General features: G+C 38.8%; 1 protein-coding gene across 7 annotated transcripts in view; it reads left to right on the top strand.

Moving 5' to 3' along the window:
* The window catches only part of Sclt1 (sodium channel and clathrin linker 1), a 131,513-nt gene that overhangs the window by 101,327 nt on the left and 6,379 nt on the right, over positions 1–23,807 (top strand). For 5 of the 7 annotated variants that reach the window (XM_052730609.1, XM_052730612.1, XM_052730613.1 and 2 more), the window contains 3 exons: positions 10,621–10,699; positions 13,118–13,213; positions 15,947–16,255. In XM_052730609.1, coding sequence (XP_052586569.1) covers positions 10,621–10,699; positions 13,118–13,213; positions 15,947–16,009 — 238 coding nt within the window. In that variant the 3' untranslated portion in view covers positions 16,010–16,255. Of the gene's footprint in view, positions 1–10,620; positions 10,700–13,117; positions 13,214–15,946; positions 16,256–23,807 lie in introns of those variants that run through there. The other 2 variants (XR_008216333.1, XR_008216334.1) reach the window with 2 other exon arrangements.

The raw sequence follows: 23,807 nt of genomic DNA, 5'->3' as shown, positions 1-23,807 counted from the left end.
TTATCTCATCCTGTATACTCAGTGTTCCACCCTATTCAGTGTTTTTATCTCATCCTATATACTCAGTGTTCCACCCTATCCAGTGTTTTTATCTCATCCTGTATACTCAGTGCTCCAACCTAGCCAGTGTTTTTTTGTTTGTGTGCTTTCTTTTTTCGGAGCTGAGGAACGAACCCAGGGCCTTGCACTTGTTAGGCAAGCGCTCTACCACTGATCTAAATCCCCAATCCCCTATCCAGTGTTTTTATCTCATTTTATATACTCAGTGCTCCACCCTATCCAGTGTTTTTATCTCATCCTATATACTCATGCTGCACCCTGGCCAGTGTTTTTATCTCATCCTGTATGTTCCATTTCCATAAATGTTATTATCCATCCTGTTGTTCGAGTGGAATTCTGAGTGTCATTATTGCACCCTAAAGTCCGCCTCCCTGTATCTGGAACATGGCTGTTTCTCTCCAGTCACTGTAGTTGAGGCTATCAACATTACGCACCTGGATTACTACTAAAACTACTGGATTTGACTGCAGCCTTTTTTCCTTGCTGTTTTTCCCACAGCAATCAGCAAGATTTTCAGAAACTGGAATTTAATCATGCTACTTCTCTTCTTAAAGAACATCAGCACCTTTCCAATGTATGCAAAATAAATCCCAATTGTCCCAACATATAAAATCCTTTGTGGTCTGTATTTCCAGTTTCTTCCTCTTACCTCTATCCCTTCCCTCCCACCCCCCCACCCCCGCTAGTAACCACAGTGTGCCCCATTCATACTGAACCTCCTACAGTTTTCTAATGTATTGCCCTTCCTTGCCCCTGGCTGTACACATGGATTTGATTGTCTGTTACACACTTCCTTCCCTGCCTTTGTTCATCCAACTTCTATTTAACTTTCATGTAACAGCTTACAAGCGTACTTGCTCTGGTGAGACAGCTCTAATCCCCTGACTTTCCATCCACATGTATTCCCTTAGCACATGAACATGTCAGCACATTTCCTACCTACAGCTTAATCCTGGTTGCTTCCCAGTGCAAATTCCCTTCATTTATAAAGACTACCTTATCTGGTGTGTTGTCTCACTTCTCAGAGTGTGGAACATTCAACAAATGAACTTTGTAATTCCCCCAAGGTTATTCTAAAACACTTAAAACTAGGTATCACCAAGAAATCTGCTCATTACTTTATAAGTTTGAGTTTATTCAGGTAACTTTTTAAAATAAGCTTCTTAGGAATATTTTTGATTGCAAGTGTGGGGCTTTCGAACATACTAGTCTTCCTCGTTGTAGTATCCCAAATGTACTTCAGTATTCGGAGCCTTCTTCGAAGATGTAACCAGTGGTTGGATTCTCATTAGTTCTGATATGAAATCAAGTAACTAACATACTTTGGGAAATCAGTCTGAAGATCTAACATTTAAAGTGGAGCCTGGAAGATTAGAGGAAATGATCTGTACCAACAAAGGCAGCAGATGCTGCACATGCGGGGAAGGGCCTGTGGGAGAGCAGGATAAGAACAGGATGCAGTAAGCCAGAGCAAAGGTGACCAGAGCGTACGTCAGCTGGAGTTAAATGTATTTATTTACTTTCAGTAAATACTGAAGACTAGTTCATTAAATCCAACATGCAACAGGCAATCAGTGAAGGATTTGAATATCCTTAGGTTGATTTTAAAATTTCTTTTATTTTTACGTATGTGTTTTGTATGCACACATGTGGAAAGCCACACGAGGGTGTCAGACAGATTGCCTGACCTGAAACTGGAGTTACAGATGGCTGTGAGTTCAGTGTAGGTGCTGGGAACTTAAGGCTAGTCTCCTGCAATTGAGGCTTAGGCAGGAAGATGACAAGGCCAAGGTCTATCTGGGCTGTAGAGTGAATTCAAGGCTAGCCTGGGCAACTTAATGAGCTCCAACTCAAATTCTAAAATACAAGAAGGGTTAGGGATATCACCTAGTAGTTAAGTGAACTTGTGTAGGCCCACATGAAACCCTGTGTTCAATACCCCCAGTACCACAAAATTTAAAAAAACTGTTTTGCTGAAACACTCAGTTTGTCAGTTTGTCTATACTTTTAGCATACATACATTTCAAGCAAAAACCTGGACAAAACTATCTTTCTAGGGTAGCTGGTAGTGGTAGCGTATGCCTTTAATCCCAGCACTTGGGAGGCAGAGCAAGGCAGAGCTCTGTGAGTTCGAGGCCAGCCTGGTCTATAGAGCGAGATGCAGTACAGGCACCAAAACTACACAGAGAAATCCTGTCCTCAAACAAACAAACAAAATTCCTAGGGTATTTGTGAACGTTTTTCACACATCTTACATCTAATGTCAGAGTATTTGTGACCATACCAGAATCTTCATCACTCACACCCACACTGCACCTTGCATTAGAGAGCTGATATGAACCAGAGACTTTGGAAAGGGTGGACTGCACACAGTCAGGAGAATGAACTATGGAAATCAGCTTCTGGAATTTATGGAAAAAATGCTGCCTTGAGGACTTTGGTATCAGTTGTAGTATTATGCTTAGCATACCATTGCATGTTTCCTTAGTAGATAAATTAACTTTTATTTATGTAGTATACAAAAATTAATATTTTATAACATGTTTCTACATTATATTCTGTAAACCTGACTAGAATTCTGTCATTTAAATATGAATTATGTAAATGACTAAGATATTTGAGATGCTCATAGGCTAGGCAGTTCCTATTGAGTAATACTATATATTATGATTCTTCATTCTTCTATGTGTACTTTTGACATGTGCCGTGTCAGAAATTATAGAGAATTTGGGTACACTTTTCACTTAATTTTTTTCTTTTTATTTATTATTTTCTCATACAGTACATCCCAATTGCAGACTCCCTTTCCTCCTCCAGTTCTCCCCTACCTTCCCTCTTTACCATATCCACTGCTCTTCCATTTCTCTTCAGAAAAGAGCAGGCCTCCCAGGAGAATCAGCTGAGCACAGCGTAACAAGTTGCAATACGACAGACACAAGCCCTCATATCAAGGCTGGACGAGAAGGCTGGAGGAGAAGGGTCCCATGTATAGGCAAAAGAGTCAGAGACAGCCCAACTCCCACTGTTAGGAGTCCCACAAACACCCTAAGCTAAACAACCACAGCATGTATGCAAAAGACCTAGCACAGACCCATGCAGTCTCTGTGGTTGCCCCTCGGTATCTGTGAGCTCCTGTGAGCCTTGCTTGGTTGAGTCTGTGGACTATGGCTTCCTGGTGTCCTCAGTCCCTCTGGCTCCTACAATTCTTCCCCCACCCTTCTTCCAGGAAGTTCCTTGAGCTCCACCTAATGTTTGGCTGTGGGTCTCTGCATCTGCTCCCATCAGCTGCCAGAAGAAGCCTCTCTGATGACAATTAGGCTAGGCACTGATCTATGAGTGTAGCAGAATATCATTAGGAATCATTTCATTGCGTTTCCCCCTCCCCTTTGTTTTTTAGCCAATTGTGTTTGATTCTACCCCAGATCCCAGGGCCATCCAACTTCAAGTTCCTGGCCATCCAGACAGTGTTGGGCATGGGCCTTAAGTTAAACCAGTCATTGGTTGGCCACTTCCATGAGCTCTGAAGCCACCATTGCCCCAGCTTATCTTGTAGGCAGATTCTTTATTTGGTGTAAATACTCTTTAAGTACCATAATATCATATAGAAACAGGAAATGTCTCTCTGTGTACCTCTGCATACTATACTTAAATCACCCCCAAAGAGATCAGAAGCTTTCTTTTTTCTGGGGTTTCTGGAAAAGAGATTATACAGCTTTCTTTGGAAAGTATTTTAATTGTAATACCACTGTGGAACTTTCTGGAGAGTTTTATTTCATGTTTACACTTAAGTCACCTATAATACAGGGAACTCTCAGTTATATTGTCTAATAAGAAATTTTCCTGTAAATAGTGCAGAGTCAGATCATCTTCAGGACTCTTTAAATGAAAGGTAATAAAATACCTGGCAGAGAGATGAGAAGCTACAGATAACAGGCAAGCTCTAGGAACTCCTCTGGATAGAGGCCATGAAATTGTATTGTTCTTCACCCTTTAATACCTCCTAAAATTTCACTCCAAAGACAACACTTCAAATCCTACATAGAAAGGAAAACAGAAATATTTCTAAATAAATGAAATCTTTATCCGAAAGCCTTTTGTGAGGTTCCTCGATAAATGTTTGTTGAACAAACATCATTTTGTGACTGCAAAGTTTTCTAGGAAAACTTAGCCATGGGACTAGAGAGATGTCTCGGCAGTTAAAAACCCTTGCTGTTCTTCCAGAACTCCCACACTGGGTCGCTCAAAACTCCTGTACCTCTAATCCCAAGATATCCCCTGTCCTTTTCTGGCCTCCTCCAACACCTGCACATACACACATACACATAATAAATAAAAATAAATTTTTAAAAAGACAGTCATAAATTAGCAAGTTCATACTGATTGCCTATGAAAAACATGATGTTAAATGTTTTGAAAATTAATATTAATTCCTTTTTTTAAAGTTCCATTCTACTTGGAAAAGGGGTGTGTGTGTGTGTGTGTGTGTGTGTACCACTAAGAAACATTAGTAAATCCTTTTACATATGTGAAGTAGGGAGAGAGCCATCTGGATTCAAATAAACTAAGAGGCAGAAAAGTGGGAGAAAGGTGGAATCATAAAAAATGAGTGGTTCTTTAATGAAAAACCAATCTAAAAAGAAGGAACATAAGCATGGATCTAAAGGTGTTACAAATGGAGTTTGTTTGTGAGACACTGAAAACCCAGGCTTTTAAAATGGGAAAGATAACTAACAAGATTTCAGAGAATTCTGAAGGCCAGTCTCAAGAACATGGACTATTTATATTTAATTCAAAAGCATAGAGATACTGATGGCTATTACTCAAGTAAGAAAACTATTGAAGGTGGTGTTTATGAAGAAATATGCTAGGTGTGTGGGGTAACGGGGAAAACAATGGCACAGTGCTTCATGTGCACTGTGGTTAGTGCTAAGTGTGCGTTTCTTCAGTTGAAGATGGTCATGAGAATAAATCTTAAAATTCAATTCTAAGAACTTGAATTGTGATTGTAGCACAGAGGGAGAGAAGAACAGATGCAGGGGACATTCCAAAGGAACTTAATTTAGGGGAGAAAGAGGTGTTGCATTTAAGACAAAGTAAGGAAAGGGAGTTGGTTTTAAGATTTTTTTAGCCTACATAATTAGGGCAGAGATATTAATACAAGAATTGACTTCTCAAGATGAGTTATAGGCTTGCAAGACAATGTAAAAATTTCAGTAATAGTCATGCTTAGTTCCATGTCCTTAAGATAAGGCTTTAAGGAAAGAAGTCAGAAATAAAGATTTAACTTGTTACATTTCCAAAGTATGTAGAAATCCTGATACACCTGTTCATACTCATTCATACTCATGCATCCATTTCTTCATCTCCTTCGTCCCCTGCCTCCTTCTCCCCCTTTTTCTCCCCCTCCTCTTCCTCTCTCTCTCTCTCTCTCTCTCTCTCTCTCTCTCTCTCTCTCTCGCTCTCGCTCTCGCTCTCGCTCTCGCTCTCATCTCTTTCTATTCTTCCCCCTCTCTCATTTTTAACATAGATTTAATTGTTGCCTGCCATGTTGTAGTGTGGGGCATGGATTGACAGCTCCAACTTCAGAGAGGGCCTTAGTGGATGGAGATATACCTTAGTGGTGAAGCACATATTTAGCATTCTTGAGTCATTCTCCAGAACCAAAAGTAAGTCTATTCAAAGCACTAATTTTGAATTAAAAGATTAGAGTTTTTGAATCCTGACAAGGAGCTTTGTGGACCCTGCTCAATTTTTAAACTTTATTTTCAGTTTTCCCATATATAAAATTAGACCTCACCAGGTTGTCTTGACAACTAAAATAAGTTCATTTCTGAGTGTACCTGAACTGCCTGCCTGGCAGGTGGAAAGCACTGTGTGTTTGCTAGAATTATAACCACTATCATCATTATCTTTTGGTTAATGCTAGGTTATAAACATATGAAAATGGCCATCAGTGTTGCTTGCAATCCAGTGGAGCATGACAGAACTTGTATGCATAAATACTTATGAAGACAAATAATTGAGTATAAAAATTAATATTTTTACTTATATCTTTGTGATCATCAGATTTGTGGAAAATTATTACTGTCCATCATTCAGATAATTGTCTTAAATAAATTTAATAGTTTAGTTGTCAAATTACAAAATGGGTAGTTTTCTGGTTTTGTGTAAAATGAATATTGACTAACTCTAAATGTTACTGTTTCATATTAACTTTGGTTGTACTCATTATTTTTCATCAATACTAATATGCATAATTTTTCCCTTAAACTATATTTGGCCTAGAGGACTGGTTCCTTTGGCCATTTTGATTTTTCTCTTTTGGGGTTTTGGTTTGTTTGTTTGTTTGTTTGTTTTGTGTGTGTGTGTGTGTGTGTGTGTGTGTGTGTGTGTGTGTGTGTGTGTGTGTGTTGGAAACAGTGAGTTTAAGATGCATGAGATGCTCTTAAGTACAGTTTTCTCTACCTTGTTGTCACCATCAAAATAAAAATTAAACATTTGAGTTTGTCTGATAAAATCAGTGGTACCAATTCAGACACCTCATTGTGAAGCTAAGTTAATACATCATTGAAGGGGCGTGAGCAGTGGTCTTTCAAAGTGCGGGTTTGGGGGTGGGAGCACTATGACTCCACTGTTTGTCCCACATCAGCCTGTGATAAGTAGTCAATAACTATTATTGGACCTGGTTAGTGGTAACACGAATCTGTTCTGCTTTTATATTTATGACACATAGCTTGCTAATTTTAACAGCTCTTGTGTCAAATATAGTAGACCCTAGGGACTTACTGAGTTCTAAAACTGTTTACATGGCTCATTTGAAAATATAAAATTTGGAGCTATTTGGGGGAGTATTACTTTGTTGTTTAATTTTAGAAATATAAAGTTAAAGGACAAAAGCCAGTACTGGATTAGCTATTTTAATACTACAAAATTGATTTGAAATTTGTTCTGATTCACTTCTTGCGTAGGCATGGAGGTCCTTGTGCTCACAGATAAGCAGTAGGAGAACCCATAATGTTTATACACAGGGTTATTCCTTCAAGAGAAGAAATGTAATACCTGTTGAGAGCATGTGTGCATTCTATCCTGGTGACCTTTCGTTATCTCCCTGAGATCACACCAGATCTTCCCCTAGACCCTCATCATAAGCTTGTTTTTCTCAGTCAATCTATAGAGCCTATCTTTTTGGAAGGTGTCACATGTACTTTACAAAGAGTTTCAATGTAGTCATGTCCAGTCTTTATTTTGGTGTTTTGTTCTTTATTAGCTTGTTTTGTTCAAGAGATGGATGTATGCTTTATTGTGCACATAGGATTGAGTTGTCCCCAGAAAAGATTTCACCAAATTGTACTATACTTATATATGCTTAAAATAGCCAGGCAGTGGTGGCACATGCTTTTAATCTCAGCACTTGGGAGGCAGAGGCAGGCAGATTTCTGAGTTTGAGGCCAGCCTGGGCTACAGAACGAGTTCCAGGACAGCCAGGACCATGCAGAGAAACCCTGTCTCAAAACATATATATGTATGTATGTATGTGTGCTGTGGGATGTTCTGTATGGCAAATGTGTTGCTAATTAGTCAATAAATAAAACACTGATTGGCCCATTGGCTAGGCAGGAAGTGTAGGCGGGACAAGGAGGAGAATAAAGCTGGGAAGTGGAAGGCTGAGTCAGAGAGACGCTGCCAGCCGCCACGATGAGAAACAGCAGGTGAAGATGCCAGTAAGCCACGAGCCATGTGGCAAGGTATAGATTAATGGAAATGGATTAATTTAAGCTGTAAGAACAGTTATCAAAAAGCCTGCCACGGCCATACAGTTTGTAACCAATATAAGTCTCTGTTTACTTGGTCGGGTTTGAGCGGCTGTGGGATTGGCAGGTGATAGAGATTTGTCCTGACTGTGGGCCAGGCAGGAAAACTCTAGCTACATATGTGTATGTATATATGCGTGTGTGTATAAATACGTGTGTGTGTGTGTCTGTGTGTGTGTGTGTGTCTGTGTGTGTGACTTTTGCCTCCTCCCGTGTATTATCACTCTTCTGGTCGTAGAGATTGCAGAGACCCCTGCATTCTTGTATGACTACATTATATCTATTCTCAGCCTGAGACTTAGGAATTGTCTTGGCCCAGGGCAATATAATGCTTGTATGTTTAAATCGAAAAGATGATGCCAGACATAGTGGCACACCTTTAACCCCAGCACTCAGGAGGCAAAGAAAGCAGATCTCTGAGTTTGGGGCCAGCCTGGTCTATATAATTGAGTTCCAGGCCAACCAAGATGCATTGTGAGAGCCTGCCTCAGAGGAGGAAGAGAAGGCAACCTCAATTCTGTGCTCCAGATAACTTCAGCTTAGGATGCATAATAAATAGTGATAAAGAGATGCTACATGTGCATAGACACAGTTACAATTTATTGCATCCAATGACATTTTAATATTTAATAATTTGCAAGATTTAAACTCTGCCATGAGACACTATACATGAACCTTGGTTGGTTGGTTGGTTTTGCTTTTTGAGACAGGATGTCACCACTCTGTACCCCAGGCTGATCTTGAACTCAGGGTGGTCCTTTTGCCCCAGTCTTTTGAGTACCTAGTATTAGAAGCATGCTTGTCTTTGTGTGTAAATCTTAAGTATAAATACTGTAGAAGCACAATGACTTATGAATTTATGACAGATACTGTGTTTAACAAGATATACTTTTATTTTAATACCTAGTAGTATCTCAAAATAAAATTGATGAAACTTTACATCTTTAAATCATTTTATTTGTCTTTTTGTGGTAAAAACAACAAAATATATACATATAATACATACATAAACTTGCCATATGATAAATTGTGATTTTTATTTTTTTTTTTTTTATTTTTTTTTTTTTTTTTTAAAGATTTATTTATTTATTACATATATAGTGTTCTGCCTACATGAATGCTTGCAGGCCAGAAGAGGGCACCAGATCTCATTACGGATGGTTGTGAGCCACCATGTGGTTGCTGGGAATTGAACTCAGGACCTCTGGAAGAACAGCCAGTGCTCTTAACCGCTGAGCCATCTCTCCAGCCCCAAATTGTGATTTTTAAATTGTGACCTGATTGTTTATGTCTTTGATTGTGGATTTATAAGCCAGGGTTTCCTTTTTGTAGCCCCAGGCTGGCCTCAGATTTGTGACCTTGTGCCTTAACCTCTAATATTTAGCATTACAGTTTGTCCATCTGTCACCACACCTAGCATGATAACAATTTTTTAAATTTTTTTTAAAGATTTATATTTTTTTTTATGTTCATAGGGGTTTTGCCTTCCTGTATGTCTGTGTGAGGATGCCAGATCCCCTGGAACTGGAGTTGCAGACAGTTGTGAACTGCCATGTTGGTGCTGGGAATTGAACCTGGGTCCTTGGGAAGGGCAGCCAGTGCTCTTAACTGCTGAGCTATCTCTCCAGCCCCCATTTTTTTTTAAATTTTTAATTATGTGTATTTGTGCCTGCCTGTTTTTGCATGTACCATGTGTATGCAGTACCCACAGACACAGAGGGCACTGTAACCCCTGGAACTGGAACAGACAGCTGTGAGCTGCCTTATGTAGATGCTAGGAATTGAACCCAGGTCTTACACGAGAACAGCAAGTACCCTTAGCTACTGAGCTATCTTTCCAGCCCATGATACATGTTTTGTTGTTGTTGTTGTTGTTTGTTTGTTTGTCTGGTTTTTTGTCCAAGACATGGTCTCACAATGTAGCTCCAGCTAGCCTAGAATTCACTGTGTAAACCAGACTGCCCTCAAACTCACGGATCCACATGCCTCTGTCTCATGAGTGCTGCGATTAAAAATGTGTACCCCTAAACCTGTCTGTGGTATAATTTTTAATTATAACAAAATAAACATCATTTACATTTACCCTCTGAACCATTTTTACTGAGTTCAGTAGTGTTAAGTATATCCACAATGTAAATACCCTAGAATATATGTATATTTTATGCATTAGTTACTTTTTTTATTGCTGTGGCAAAACACTGTGACCAAGGCAATGTATGAAAGGAAGCATTTAATTTGGGCTGTGGTTTCCAAAAGTGTTAGTTCATGATGGCATAGCAGAAGCTTGGCAGCAGGACTAGCTGAGAGCTCACATCTTGATCTGCAAGTAGGACATTATGAGGGAGCACACTGGGAATAGTGTGAGTTTTTAAACCTCAAAGCCCACCCCAGTTACACACCTCCTTCAACAAGGGCATGCCTCCTAATCCTTTCCAAACAGTTCCACCAACTGGGCACCAGTTATTCAAACATGAGCCTGTGGAAGCCATTCTCATTCAAACCACCATATTTTATTAAAAAAAAAATAGTAAGTTATTTGCTATTAAAAAAGCTTTTGTTCAAAATATAAACATATCTCATTAGTAAAGCTTTAGTTTTACATTGTTTTATTCTTAATTTTTATTCTTTTTTTAAACTTAAGTTTTAAGTGTATATTTTATATTTGCCTATACTTCCAAACTTTTCCTTTTGTTTCAGTTTTATGTTTTGATCAGTTCTCATATTCTCCCTTCCTCTTCTCGGTTAATAGGAGTGAGCTGAGTCGACAGAAACTTCATACCCAAGAGCTGCTTTCTCAGCTGGAAATGGCAAATGAAAAGGTAGCTGAGGTAAGAAAATGACTCCCCTCCCCACAAGGAAGTACTTTGTACTGCAGCTTGATACATACACTGTAGCATTTTAAATGCACCAAATCCACATTAATTCTCTACTTGGAAATAACCCCATACAAATCACCCCTAAAAGTTCACACTTAATATAATGTGAATAAAAGCTTTGAAAAACAGTGATTTGTCTTTTGTATACATTACAAGTAGAATTCTTATTTAGTGTTAATAGTATAATTTGTGCAGTATTTTAGAGACTGTATACTTTAGGATCCTCTTTTTTTTTTTTTTTTTTTTTTTTTTTTTCTGGAGCTGAGGACCGAACCCAGAGCCTTGTGCTTGCTAGGCAAGCGCTCTACCACTGAGCTAAATCCCCAACCCTGGATCCTCTTTTTTCATGAGAATCTCTAAGATTGTCTTATGTACCTAATTCCTCTTCATTTGTTTTACTCCATCACAGAAGGCACATCAAAAATACTTATGTCTAATAGAATATGCAAAAATAGTATTAAGATAGAGCTACCTTAGAATTATATGCAAAGAAAGAGTTCCTCGTTTCTTTTCTTATGGCTTTATAAAAGCAACTATTTTCTAGGTTTAGGGCTTCCTAGAGCTCTGATTAGCTTCAGATATGTGTGGTAGAATTTCATTAGTAGGGTATATGGCCTCTCTTCCATTGTCATCTACAAGAGACATAGTGAGATCATCACTCTTGAACATCATGGTATTGTTGATAGGAGACACTTAGAAAATAGTTAAAGATTTGATATTGAAATGTTCCTTGGTATATCTTCCACTTGGAAAAATACATTGTGTAAATAAAAAAAAACCCACAATTTTCAGTACAGTACAATTACCAATATATGATCAAAAGGAAACAAAAGATCAGATATGAGGTACCTCTTAAAATTTAAAACTTTAAAAATTATAATTTAAAACTTAAAATTTTTAAATTTAATAATTAAACAACTTGGTTGTTTAGTACAGCTGATATAGATCTCTTGTAGATTTAATTTTGCTTGTGGACACTATTATAATAAGCTCATTTTAACCCTATGCTGTTTTTCTCATTGTTACATGTAACTAGGCATGGCATTCACTCTAACCTAACCCTTCTGTGCTAGGACATAAACAACTATCTAGTGCTTCATAGAAAAGGGGGGTTTTAGCCATTCCTGTTTGGCTTTATATTCTGTGGATTCAGTTAAATGCCAGAAAACCTATATAATAATTTTATTTGTACAAAAATGTCTTTTTAGGCTGCGTTGTACCAAGCAGGTAAGTGTGGAAAAACAACACATTTCAGTTGACAAATTGTTTTTAGCTTGTTGGGATGACAGTATGGAATGATGGCATGATACTCATATTATAGTTCCTGTTATATCATGAGATAACAAACTAGGCTGTGTAAGTAACATAAAACTATGTCCTCGTGGTTCCAGAGGCAAGAAAGTGTCTGTAGTTGGCTTCTTGAGAGACTCTGACCACCTTTCTCCCAGCTCTTGCAGCTCCAAGCATTCCTTGGCTTGGGTGGGTGGTGCTTTCTCTATCTTCACAGTATCTTTCCCTGTATTTATCTGTCTTCGTGTCCAAATCTGCCATTTTCATGAAGACATCAGCCATGTAGTATGGCCCACTGTAATCCCCTTAACTGAATCATCTGCAAAGATTATTTGCAAGTAAGATCACATTCACAACTACAAGGGATTAGAACTGGAGCACCTTTGAGGGAACAGAATTCAATGCATAATAATGTCTAATAACCCTTTGGACCCTAATAGCTTCTGCAGGATACAGATGTCTTGGGGAGCACACAAAAGGAGTTCATCCCTTGCTGAGGCTGTGGATATAAGGCCCAATGCTTGGCTTCTGTGGCCCTAAGCAATGATCAAGCACCACAAGGTTAACAGACCAAAAACTCAAAAAGCCTTGTTTTCATTTATGATTCAGTTTGCTTTTAGATTTGTCAAATCGGGTCTTGGATGATATGAGGGAAGGAAATAACTTAGGACAATGGTCCTCAACCTTCCTAATGCTACAACCCTTTAATATAGTTCTTCATCTTGTAGTAACCTCCAACCATAAAATTATTTTATCACTACTTCATAAGTATAATTTTGCTACTGTTATGAATCATACTGTAAATATCTGATATGCAGGATATCTGATATTCAACCTCTGTGAAAGAGTCATCCAACCCTCCAAAGAGTCTTGACCCACAGGTTGAGAACCACTGACTTAGGAAGAAATAAAATCAACTGTGTAATATGGTACTCATAACTTGGAAAATGTAAATATGGAGATGATGTTATCTTTATTTTACAAGTGATGAAATGATGTCCAAATTTTTCACTGGCTATTCCATAAAACATGCCCATATCACATTTGGATTTGAATTTGTTTTATATTTCCCCTTAAAAGAATGAAAAGTTAATTCTGGAACATCAAGAAAAAGCCAACAGACTTCAAAGACGTCTAAGTCAGGCAGAAGAGAGAGCTGCTTCAGCATCCCAGCAGGTAGGGAATATCCTCACTATCCAGAGATGACAAACACTTTCACAGATGAAAAACAAGAGTCCTCAGAAGTTCCCAGAGAACTGATAGTCGATCTTTACTCAATTAACCTCCACAAAATTAGTCTCCTTAGGACTTGCAGTTGAAAAAGTAAAGTTTATATATAAAATAAACATCGGTATCCTCTATCTACACCTATATCTAGAACTACCATCTCTAGTAAAGTGGTTGGTAACCAAAGACAACTTTTTTTTTTTTTTTGGTTTTTCGAGACAGGGTTTCTCTGTGTAGCTTTGCGCCTTTCCTGGAACTCGCTTTGGAGACCAGGCTGGCCTCGAACTCACAGAGATCCGCCTGGCTCTGCCTCCCGAGTGCTGGGATTAAAGGCGTGCGCCACCACCACCCGGCCAAAGACAACTTTTTTAACTGAAATTAAATGAAATAAAAATTTGAGGTCGTGCTAGCCAGATTTCAAGTGTTTGGTAACTGTGGCTAGTAGGAGATTGGAAAGAACAGGTACAGAACATCATTGCACAAAAGTTTCTGCTAATAATAACTGGACATAATGTTCTGTCCAAAGTCAGGTACTTTTGTCTATATTTGAAAGTATCTTTCTGATGTTTCAAACTGTACTTTTATTTTAGGTTTTAAGTAGAAACAATATTTCAGGTACAAGTTACCTTTATTTAATGTACATTTGTATATAACCAAATAAAAACAATATACAATATAAAAACTTAGCCATTGGGAAATAATTTGGAAAATGTAGTATATCAGTGAAATTCTAGAGTAAGTAAAGAGTAATTTCTCATAATGTACACACATCATATAAATAAAATGAGCCATTTCTTCTAAATTAGGAGCAATAACTCCTCCTTTTAGGAGTGAGTAGAGACCAGTTCAGTGAGCATTTAGACAATTGAGATGGATACATGGGTGGAGGGAGGGAGAGAAGGATGGATGGATGGATGGATGGATGGATGGATGGATGGATGGGTGCATGGGTGGAGGGATTGGGAGAGGGATGGATGGATGGATGGGTATGTGGGTGGAGGGAGAGAGGGAGTGATGGAGGAATGATTGATGGGTGCGTGGTTGGAAGAAGGGATGGATGGGTGTGTGGGTGCAGAGATGAATGGATGGATGGATAGGTGCATGGGTGGAGGGAGAGAGGGAGGGATGGATGGATGGGTGCGTGGGTGGAGGGATGAATGGATGGATGGATGCATGGATGGATGCATGGATGGATGCATGGATGGATGCATGGGTGGAGGGAGTGATGGAGGGACGGATGATGGGTGCATGGGTGGAGGGAGGGAGGGATGGATGGATGAGTGCGTGGGTGGAGGGAGGGATGGATGGATGAATGGGTGCGTGGGTGGAGGGATGAATGGATGGATGGATGCATGGGTGGAGGGAGAGAGGGAGTGATGGAGGGACAGATGATGGGTGGAGGGAGGGACAGATGGATGGATGGGTGCGTGGGTGGAGGGGGAGAGGGAGTGATGGAGGGACAGATGGACGGATGATAGATGGATGGAAGGAATGATGACAACAAAGCAAATCAAGTCAAACATATTATTAACTAATATTGGGTATAAATGTACTGTTACCATCAGAGTATTCTTCTTAGCTACTGATGGCATGGCATGCTGCCATCTAGTCACTATGTGTTGTTCTTGTTCTTGTTGTTGGGTTTTGTTTTAGTTTTGAGACAAGGTCTCTCTGTGCAGCCCTGGCTGCCTTGGAACTCACTATGTTGACCAGGCTGACCTCAAACTTACAAAGCTCCATCTAACCTGTCTGTCAATCCCAAATGTTGGGATTAAAGGCATGTTGGGATTAAAGCATGCCACCACACCTGACTTTCCCTCTAATTTTAAAATCATACAAATACTCAACAGTAAACGACCAATAAAATTGTGTTCAGATAGGGGAAAGTTTGCAGATATTAAGAAAAATAAAGTCTGTCTATTTGCCGTTATTTCTGAGGCAGATCATCTGAGCAGGAAAGAGAAGTAGATTCAGACTTTCTAGCTACCAGGGGTTTGTGTGCTCATTTAGAAAATATATAAAGAAATAGACTTCAAAGCTGCAAGTAGCTGGAAATGGTAGCTTTTACCTATAGTTTTGGGACTCAGAAAGCTGATGCTGGAGGATTACAAGGTTAAAGACTAGTCTCGACTACATAGTGAGACCCCGTTTCAAAAATAAATAAATAAACTGAAGGTAGAGGTTGTGTCTGAAGAGATAACTAGAGTGAAGGATGGTTTGGGGAAGTACACTTGCCTTATGCTATGTATTGTGTTGTATTGTTAGTTTATTATCATATGTACATATAATTAACCTCAGTTAATATTCAAACTTTCCCCTTAGACTTGTCTTACTTAAAATCTGTAATGATCTGATTACCAGCTCTGCTTTATATTTGCCTAGACCACATTTGCTTTTAAGACACTTTGCTGATTAACTTTTATTGGAACTTTTTTTCACCATCTGTGGAATATAGGGATTCACAGTGTCACTCTGTGCTATGGACTGTCATATTTGGCATGCATTTCTCTAATGTGATTCAGACACTTCAAGAGTAAAATAGAATGATCACACCAAAAAGACCTCTTTCAAGGCCCTTCTCCTCAGACTAGCTAATAACTGGTGGTTGTGATACAGCACACTATGCTTTGTCTTGCACTCTCCACAGAGAAACTACTTACTGATTGTTTATTTTGTTTGCAGCTCAGTGTGATTACAGTGCAGAGAAGAAAAGCAGCCTCCATGATGAATCTGGAAAATATTTAAACATATTCGTAGTTCACTGACAGAACTGTCGAGTTGGAAAAGCTGCTGTCCCAAAGTGCATTGACATGGAGAAGCCTGCAGAGAATGGTGAAAGCTTGTGTCATTTTGCATAAGCATTTTCCATTCTGCTTTGAGGGTTATTGGAAAACAGAACAGTGACAGCTTCCTGTAAGTAAAAAAAAATATAATCTGATATTTGAGGTTCAGTGGAGAATAAAGCCAGCTGAGAAGAATGCACTGCCTTCATCAATGTGTCTATTCTTAATTAATTCCCTTTTTAATCTTGGGAGAACATAGTATTTTCAAAAGAAGTTAAATAAAAACTCTAGAATTTGATATTTCAGGTTCTAAGATTTGGAGATTTACTATCTTTTTGTTATTTCTAAGTCATTTTTATAGTTCTTAAGATTCTCTATTTTACTATAACTCATAAATGTAATAAATTATGTATTTTATAAAATGATGTTGTCATGTATTTGAATGTATAATTGTAATGACTCATTTTTAACTCTAGTTTTATGTATTTATAGAACTTGACAATATTTAAGCATTTAGGAGGTGTTTTTATCCTTTCTTTTTCTTCATAGTTTACTAATCAGATGGAGATCTTAAATTCTAAGTCTGCGTAGCTTTGAGTGTAGTCCTGCAGTGCTGCATAGATCTGTATACTTACTCTCTTCCTGGTTTGAGCTTCCTGCACACTGGTACAGCAGACGGGTTTACATCTGAATAACCAGTTAGAAGGCTTTAACAGTTTTCCAAATGAGTTGGAGCAATGTGAAAATACCCCTGTATATGTGTTCACCCCCCTAAGTTTAGGAATGGTGTTAACAAGCTGACATAATCACAGGAATCTTTGTCAAGGAGCTGCAAATTGAAGTCCTGAGAATGAAGGAGTTTGCCTCAGAGTCTTCCATGGTATGGCGAGCAGCTTCAGCCTCTGCCCACAGCATTCTCCCTCTTTCTTGTGCTCTAAACTGGGTGGCCTTCTTGAAGCCTGTTGGCACATCATTCTTCCTCCAGTCAGCAAAGCCTGCATGTGCTTTTGGAACCTTCAGACTTCAAACATCCTTTCCTCACATCAGAGTTCTCTAACTTGAGACTAAGTGAACCCTCTCTTGTTACACTGTTATTAATTGTGAGCTTTTTTTCCTCTCATTGTGCTTGTCAGTAATTGTAATTAACTGGTCTTTATTTTATTTATTATTATTATTATTATTATTATTTTACTTTTGGAAGGTCCTGACAAGGTAACATATATTTTCATTCACCACTATATCCTTAGCACCCTGCTGAGTTCCTGGAATGTTGAGAGTGTGGAGTAACTGTCCATAAACTTAAGTTTTAAGAACAGACAGGGCCATGCAGAATGGCCTATTTGTTAGCTGAACTGAGAACTACTCTTAGGATCTAACAACAAGTTAGCTCTCTCCCTGAATATCCGAATATTCTCCAAGAGGAGCACAAGCTATAGAGTGAGTATGTCACTCGGGCCTCCAAAATCGTTAATAATTTCTTTTCTTTTTTTTTCAGAATGCCTAATTATTTTTATTGAAGATTTCTATCATTTCACAGTTATATTTATTCAGATGACTAACTTAGCAACTGTGTGCTCACTGTTAGATAGTAGAGGCACAGCCATAGTCTGCTGTCTCATTAAAATTACCGTCTGATGTCCATGCTAGGGACGTGGTCATAGCACCAGTGAGCTGCAGTCCCCACCTATGTACCATTTAATGTTGGAATTTAAGAGATCAGTAATTTATCACAGACAACCTATTAAATGCAAAACGACAACTTGAAGATTTCATTATATCTAAAAAAAATTTCACAAATACAAACCCAGAATGAGTGCATAGGCCATACACAGCATAAAGGGTACCCCTCCGAACCCTGATGTTAAATTAATAACATGATGATTTATTAATTTCAAATGGTGTTTCTAGAGGCTGGAGAGAAATAGGGAGTGGCGAGTTATTGTTTAAGGGGTATGAAATAGTAGTTTTATAAGACAAATGGAATTCTAGGTGTAGTAATAATTGTACATTTATATGTGTAGTACCACTAAAAAGTACACTTAAATGATTACATTTTATTTTAGCATTTGATATTTACATTTACACTTTACTGTGTTTTGCCACAGGGGCTGGAAAGGGGCTTAGCACTCAAGGGTGCTTCCTGCTCTTCCAGAGTGTACAAGTGCTCACAAGCACCTGTAAGCTCAGCTCCAGGAGCTCCAACAACCTCATCTTGCCACTGGGCATTTGCACATATGTGGCATAACACACATAAATAAAATAAATAAATAAATCTGTCTTTTGACGCAATAAAACATGGGCCAAAACTCAATTTCATGAGCAACAATAAAGCAAAAGTCCCCTTAAATATTTCAGGCCAGGAAAGATTTGTCTGTAACCTAATCAGTAATAATTTCTAATGTGAAAATGCGGTAGAATTTTAACATTTCATGTATTGGTCAGTCTTAACTTTATTTACAAAGACAGTATCATTTCTGTGAACTGTGTTTTAGGAGACAGGGAAAATGAATAGGAAAGGAAAAGAAATTACCTAAATCTAGAATTGAAGCCCACATAGCTAGTTCATTTTATTTATTCATGCATCTTTTATTATGTCAGCCTGAGAAAGAAAGGAGATGTGATTACTGCTTCTTCCCTTTGTGTACAAATATGCAAATTGGGGCTGTCAGTAGCTCCTAATTCTCCTCTGGTGAGAACTCCAAGTCCCCCACTCAGGAGAAAATTAGCAGCAATTCAGCCATTCATTTATTCAACAGCTATGCTTCCCTCGCTGCACTGTCTTGTTAGAGCAACTCTCAAGCAATCATCATGAAAATTATTTCAATACTACATAAGTCTCTTCTTTGGCCATAGCACATTTGAGCATTTTTTCCAAAATTGCAAATTTTGAGGTTGGAGAGATGGCTCTGCTCTTCTCAGGACCCAAGTTCAGTTCCCAGAACCCACAGAGGGCAGCTCACAACAGCCTTAACTCCAACTCCAAGAGATCCAGCTCCTTGTTCTAGCCTCTGTGGGTACTTCATGTACACACAGCAATACAAGGACACACACATAATTAATACTAAAGTAAATCCTTCTTTAAAATAACATTTAAATAATATAAACATAGTACTCATGTAGAAAAATCCTCAAAAAAAAAATAAAATAAAAAGTTAAGTTCAAAGCAAACAAGCAAAGCAATAAATCTAGGTAGGCACTGTGGCCCACATCTGTAATTCCAGCAGAAGGATGACTGAATGCAAAACCAACCTGGTTATATCATGAATTCTGAGTCAGCCTAAGCTATAGAGTGAGCCCTGTCTCAAAACAAAAATTTAAATAAAAATAACAAAGAAAATGGTATTTGGGGAAGTAAAATAATAAATTTGTAGTAAACTTTTAAATTTATTTGGGGGTTAAGGAGATGGTTCGACAGTTAAGGGCAGCACTGGCTACTCCTCCAGAGGACCCAAGTTTGGTTCCTAGAACCTATGTGGCAGCTACCAACCATCTGTAACTCTAGTTTCAGAGGATCTGATCCCTCTTCTGGTTTCATGGGCACTGCATCCATACAGTGAGTGCATACACATGCATGCAGGCAAAGCACCCACACATAAAACTAGACATAAATAAAAATGTGTTTAGTTCCCCTAGCCATATGAGTATACTTAAGGTTTTACAGTCAAAAAGATACTGACTGATTTCTCTTACTGATCATTACTACATAAGCATTTGTGGTAATATTAATACTATTATTTGTGGCAATATTAATACTAGCATTTGTATAGCATTTGTGGTAGTATTAATACTATCATTTTTATAGCATTTGTGGTAATATTAAAACTATCATATAGGAAGACGAAAAATAACTATGTACATACATAGGAAAAGAAAGACATCTTGAAAGTAATTTTTTTACAGTACTGTCACCTTTTAGCCCAAGAATTTACCATAAAACTTTTCAGTGGGCTGTGGGTATAGCTCAGTAGAAGAGCACTTGCCTGTGTGCATGAGAACCTGGTTTCAGTCTCCAGTACTGCTAAAAGCAAAAATCCCCCACATACTCCACATTCCTACAGGCACTCCAGTATGCACACTGACCCCCGTTGTCTCTTCAGTCACTGTTACCTTACTTGATAACAAAGCAGAGCCCATCAGGTATGGTTGCTCAATGTGTTTTTCCAATCCAGTCTTTGTTGCTGCTTGTACCTTATCCTTAGAACACCAAGAAAGAACCATCCTTTGCCTTGCAAATGTCCAGTTATGCCACACTCGTTATGTTTCCAGCGTCTAATCTAATAATTCTGATCAACAAAATTACTAATCTTCTTAGTGACTCCCTGTAGCATCCTAGTAATCATGATTCATTCCTTTAGTGTTTATTGAAACCATTTAATTGTTTTGATAAGACATTAAGGAAATTTTCATTCAATATTTTCACTTGATGGTAACCAAGTCCTTTCTTGAAAGGAAAAAGTGCCAGAAGAATGTAGTATGATGTGAAAGGAAGAGTGTTAGCACTTAGATCTGTGAAAATAGGAAGAGACTAGCATCTCCTCTTATGTAAACTGATACAGAGGGTAAAAAATATTAGAGAAGTTTTACCTCAAATAATTCATTGGAGAATTGTCCCATATCTGTGATACATGTGCTGATACATATTACTGGTATATATTTATTGATAATCTATGGAGTAGTAGGCATTTGCATTTATTATCACATATAATCCAACACTGCTGCTTGGTAGAGATGATTTCCTTCCCAATAATGGAAAGTATGGCAAAGATTAAATATTTGCCAGAGTCATATCACAGGCAAATGCCACAGCTGGGTTTAGAACCAGACTCCCTTACACTCTACAGCACAGCACCTTTCAGTTTGTAGTGTCTGTGCTGGCATTGATTCAGTGGTAGGCTTTATAAATGTTCTTGGTGCCTGGGATAGGACTCATATCTGGGTGCTCTCTGAGACTAGGTAACACAGCACTCTTTTTAGGTCACAGGCCCGTGTTCATCAAAAATATAGGTCTCTAGTCCAAAGTCCATCGCATTCCTCAAAAAAACACCAGTCTGGTTCTTTAGAGCGAAAACTCCACTTCCATGGTACCAGCTCATCATTAGTTTACTTTTCTGTTGCTGTGATACAATACTGTGGCCAAGGCAACTTAAGAAGAAAGATTACTTTGGCTCACAGTTCCAGAGGGCTGGAGTGCATAATGGTGGGAACTGCTTGGCATGGTACAGCACCTGACTGGTCACATCTTTATCTGCACACAAGAACCAGGGAATGTAAATAGAAAGTGAAGCAAGACTATGAACCCCCAAAGCCTGTCCCCAGTGACAGTCTTCCTCCAATAAGACTGCACCTCCTAAGGTTCCAAAACCTCCCCAAACAGTGCCATCAGCTGGGCAGCAAGTGTTAAATACTGCCTGTGGAAGACATTTCTTCTTTAAACTGCCACACTCACCTATGCCCGTGATTTGTATAGATTTGGTCTTTTAATGGTATCCACTGTCCTCATATTTTTGACTACTTCATCTTTCATTCTCTGAATGTATTAATACCTTCTTTTAAAGCCCTCATAGTGTCTGTCTTCCACTTGACCACTCTATTGATGAAACTTCCCTCTGAGTTTTTTTATTTACATTGAGGTTTTTATTTCTGAAACTTAAATTTGATTTTTCTTCGATATTTGTATCTCTATACTGAATTCCTCTTTTGTATCCTGTATTGACTTATTTCATTCAACTGCTTTTGTTCTCTTTTAATTTATTCAGAAGTTTATTTTGTGTCATCTTTGGTTTTATTGAACATTTTTGAAGGTGATTCTTTTGAATTCTCTGTTTGAGATTTCATCTAACTCATTCTCATTGGAATACATACTGTGGAATTGGTAATTTGCAGAAGAATCATGTTGCCCTGGTTTTTTATGTTTGTTCTTATGTTTCTGCCTTGGTATTTGGGCTCTTGTTGGTTGGGTGTTTGTTTGTTGTTTCAAGTCACCCATATTCTTTGATTTGGTGTATCTGTGATGTTCCAATCAGACTCAGTTGTTGTTCTGCTGACTGGGGTATAATTCAGTAACTAAACCCTCATCTATGCTCAGGGTACTAGGCCTGATTACCAGCTGTTCTCCAAGAGCAGCATACAAATTGCAAAACTGTCACACCAAGAGATGAAAATACAGCATAGCCAATAAAAACCATCACTGTTTGAACTCCAGTAACTGGAGAGGACATAGAGGAACAAGGATAGTAGAGAGTGTACTAAAATACCTGTTTCCTCTGGGTAGGAATGGCAAGGGAGTGAGCAAGGCATGACTGGAGTACTGGAGCTCCGGAGAGAAGAGAGAAAATATTCAGTGAAGGAGGACGCTAAGACAGCTCCAGCTAGAGGGAAAGGAAGAGAACAAAGAGACGCAGTGGGAGTATTTAAAACAGTCTCTGTACTGTGGCTGAGGCAGGAAGACCTCCAGCTCCCACCTCCTGTGTCTGGAGCTGTATTTTGGACAAACTTACCAACAACAAAGGGCAAATGAGAATAAGACAGGTCAAAACTGGTCCACTGCTGCTGTGATGAAACACCATGACCAAAAGCAGCTAGGGGAGGAAATAGTTCATTTCACTCACATTTCCATGTAACATCATCAAAAGCAGTCAGGACAGGATTCTGGAGGCAGGAGCTGATGCAGAGGCTATGGAGGGGTGTTGCTTACTGGCTTGCTCCTCATGGCTCAGCCTACTTTCTTACAGTACCCAGGACCACCAGCCTAGGGTAGCACCACCCACAGTGGGTTAGACTCTCCCACATCAATCACTAAAAAAGTGCCCTACAGGCTTGCCTGCCTACTGCCCAATCTTACAGAGGCATTTTCTCAATTAAGGTTCCCTACTCTCAGATGACTGTAAACTTGTGTCAAGTTGACATAAAAACTAGCCAGCATGTGTCATTTTGTTTGTTTACTCTTTGGGGGCCTGCCCCCCAACTCCCAAATAAATACACGGAGATTTATTCTTACTTATAAATGCCTAGCCTTAGCTTGGCTTAATTCTAGCCAGTTTTCTTATGTAAATTAACCCATTTCTCTTCTTTGTTTTGTCTCTGGGCTTTTTAACCTTTCTTTATTCTATGTCTTTCTTCCCTTCTTACTTCATGGCTGCTGGTGGCTGGCCTCTGGCATCCTCCTCTCCTCCTTTTTCTTGCTCCTCCTCTTCTCATACTGCTTCTATATATTCTCTCTACCCAAACAGCCCCACCTTTTTCTCTCTTCTGCCTTGCTATTGGCCATTCAGCTCTTTATTAGACTAATCAGGTGTTTTAGACAGGCAAAGGAACACAGCTTCACAGAGTTAAACACATGCAACATAAAAGAATGCAATACATCTTTGCATCATTAAACAAATGTTCTACAGCATAAACAAATGTAACATCTTAAATTAATATTCCATAATAAACACATCCATTAAATTTAAATTAGATATTAACTAAGGGAAGGGCAAAAGTGAAGGAAAGAGTATTGGGTACAGGTCCAAGGTCTGTATGTCATCTCTTACCTAGGTACAGGTGCCATACCTTCTCCATGCTAACTATATTCTACAGGCCATGCTGAGAGGCCCACTGACACTTGTCTGGGTTCCCAAAGGGGCCTTGCTTCAGTGTCTGCCTAGCCCACTCAACAGGGCTCTTTTTTTTTTTAATGACCTCTTGCCAGTGCTCAAGTAAAGTGTGGAGAAAGCAAACTTCTCCCTCCCCTCCCATTTCTGTTATTGAAGGTACAGTGT

This window comes from Peromyscus californicus, unplaced genomic scaffold (assembly GCF_007827085.1).
Source record: "Peromyscus californicus insignis strain IS unplaced genomic scaffold, ASM782708v3 Scaffold_9__1_contigs__length_137607984, whole genome shotgun sequence".
NCBI classification, from domain to species: Eukaryota; Metazoa; Chordata; class Mammalia; order Rodentia; family Cricetidae; genus Peromyscus; species Peromyscus californicus.
This window is presented reverse-complemented; position numbering and strand designations above follow the sequence as displayed.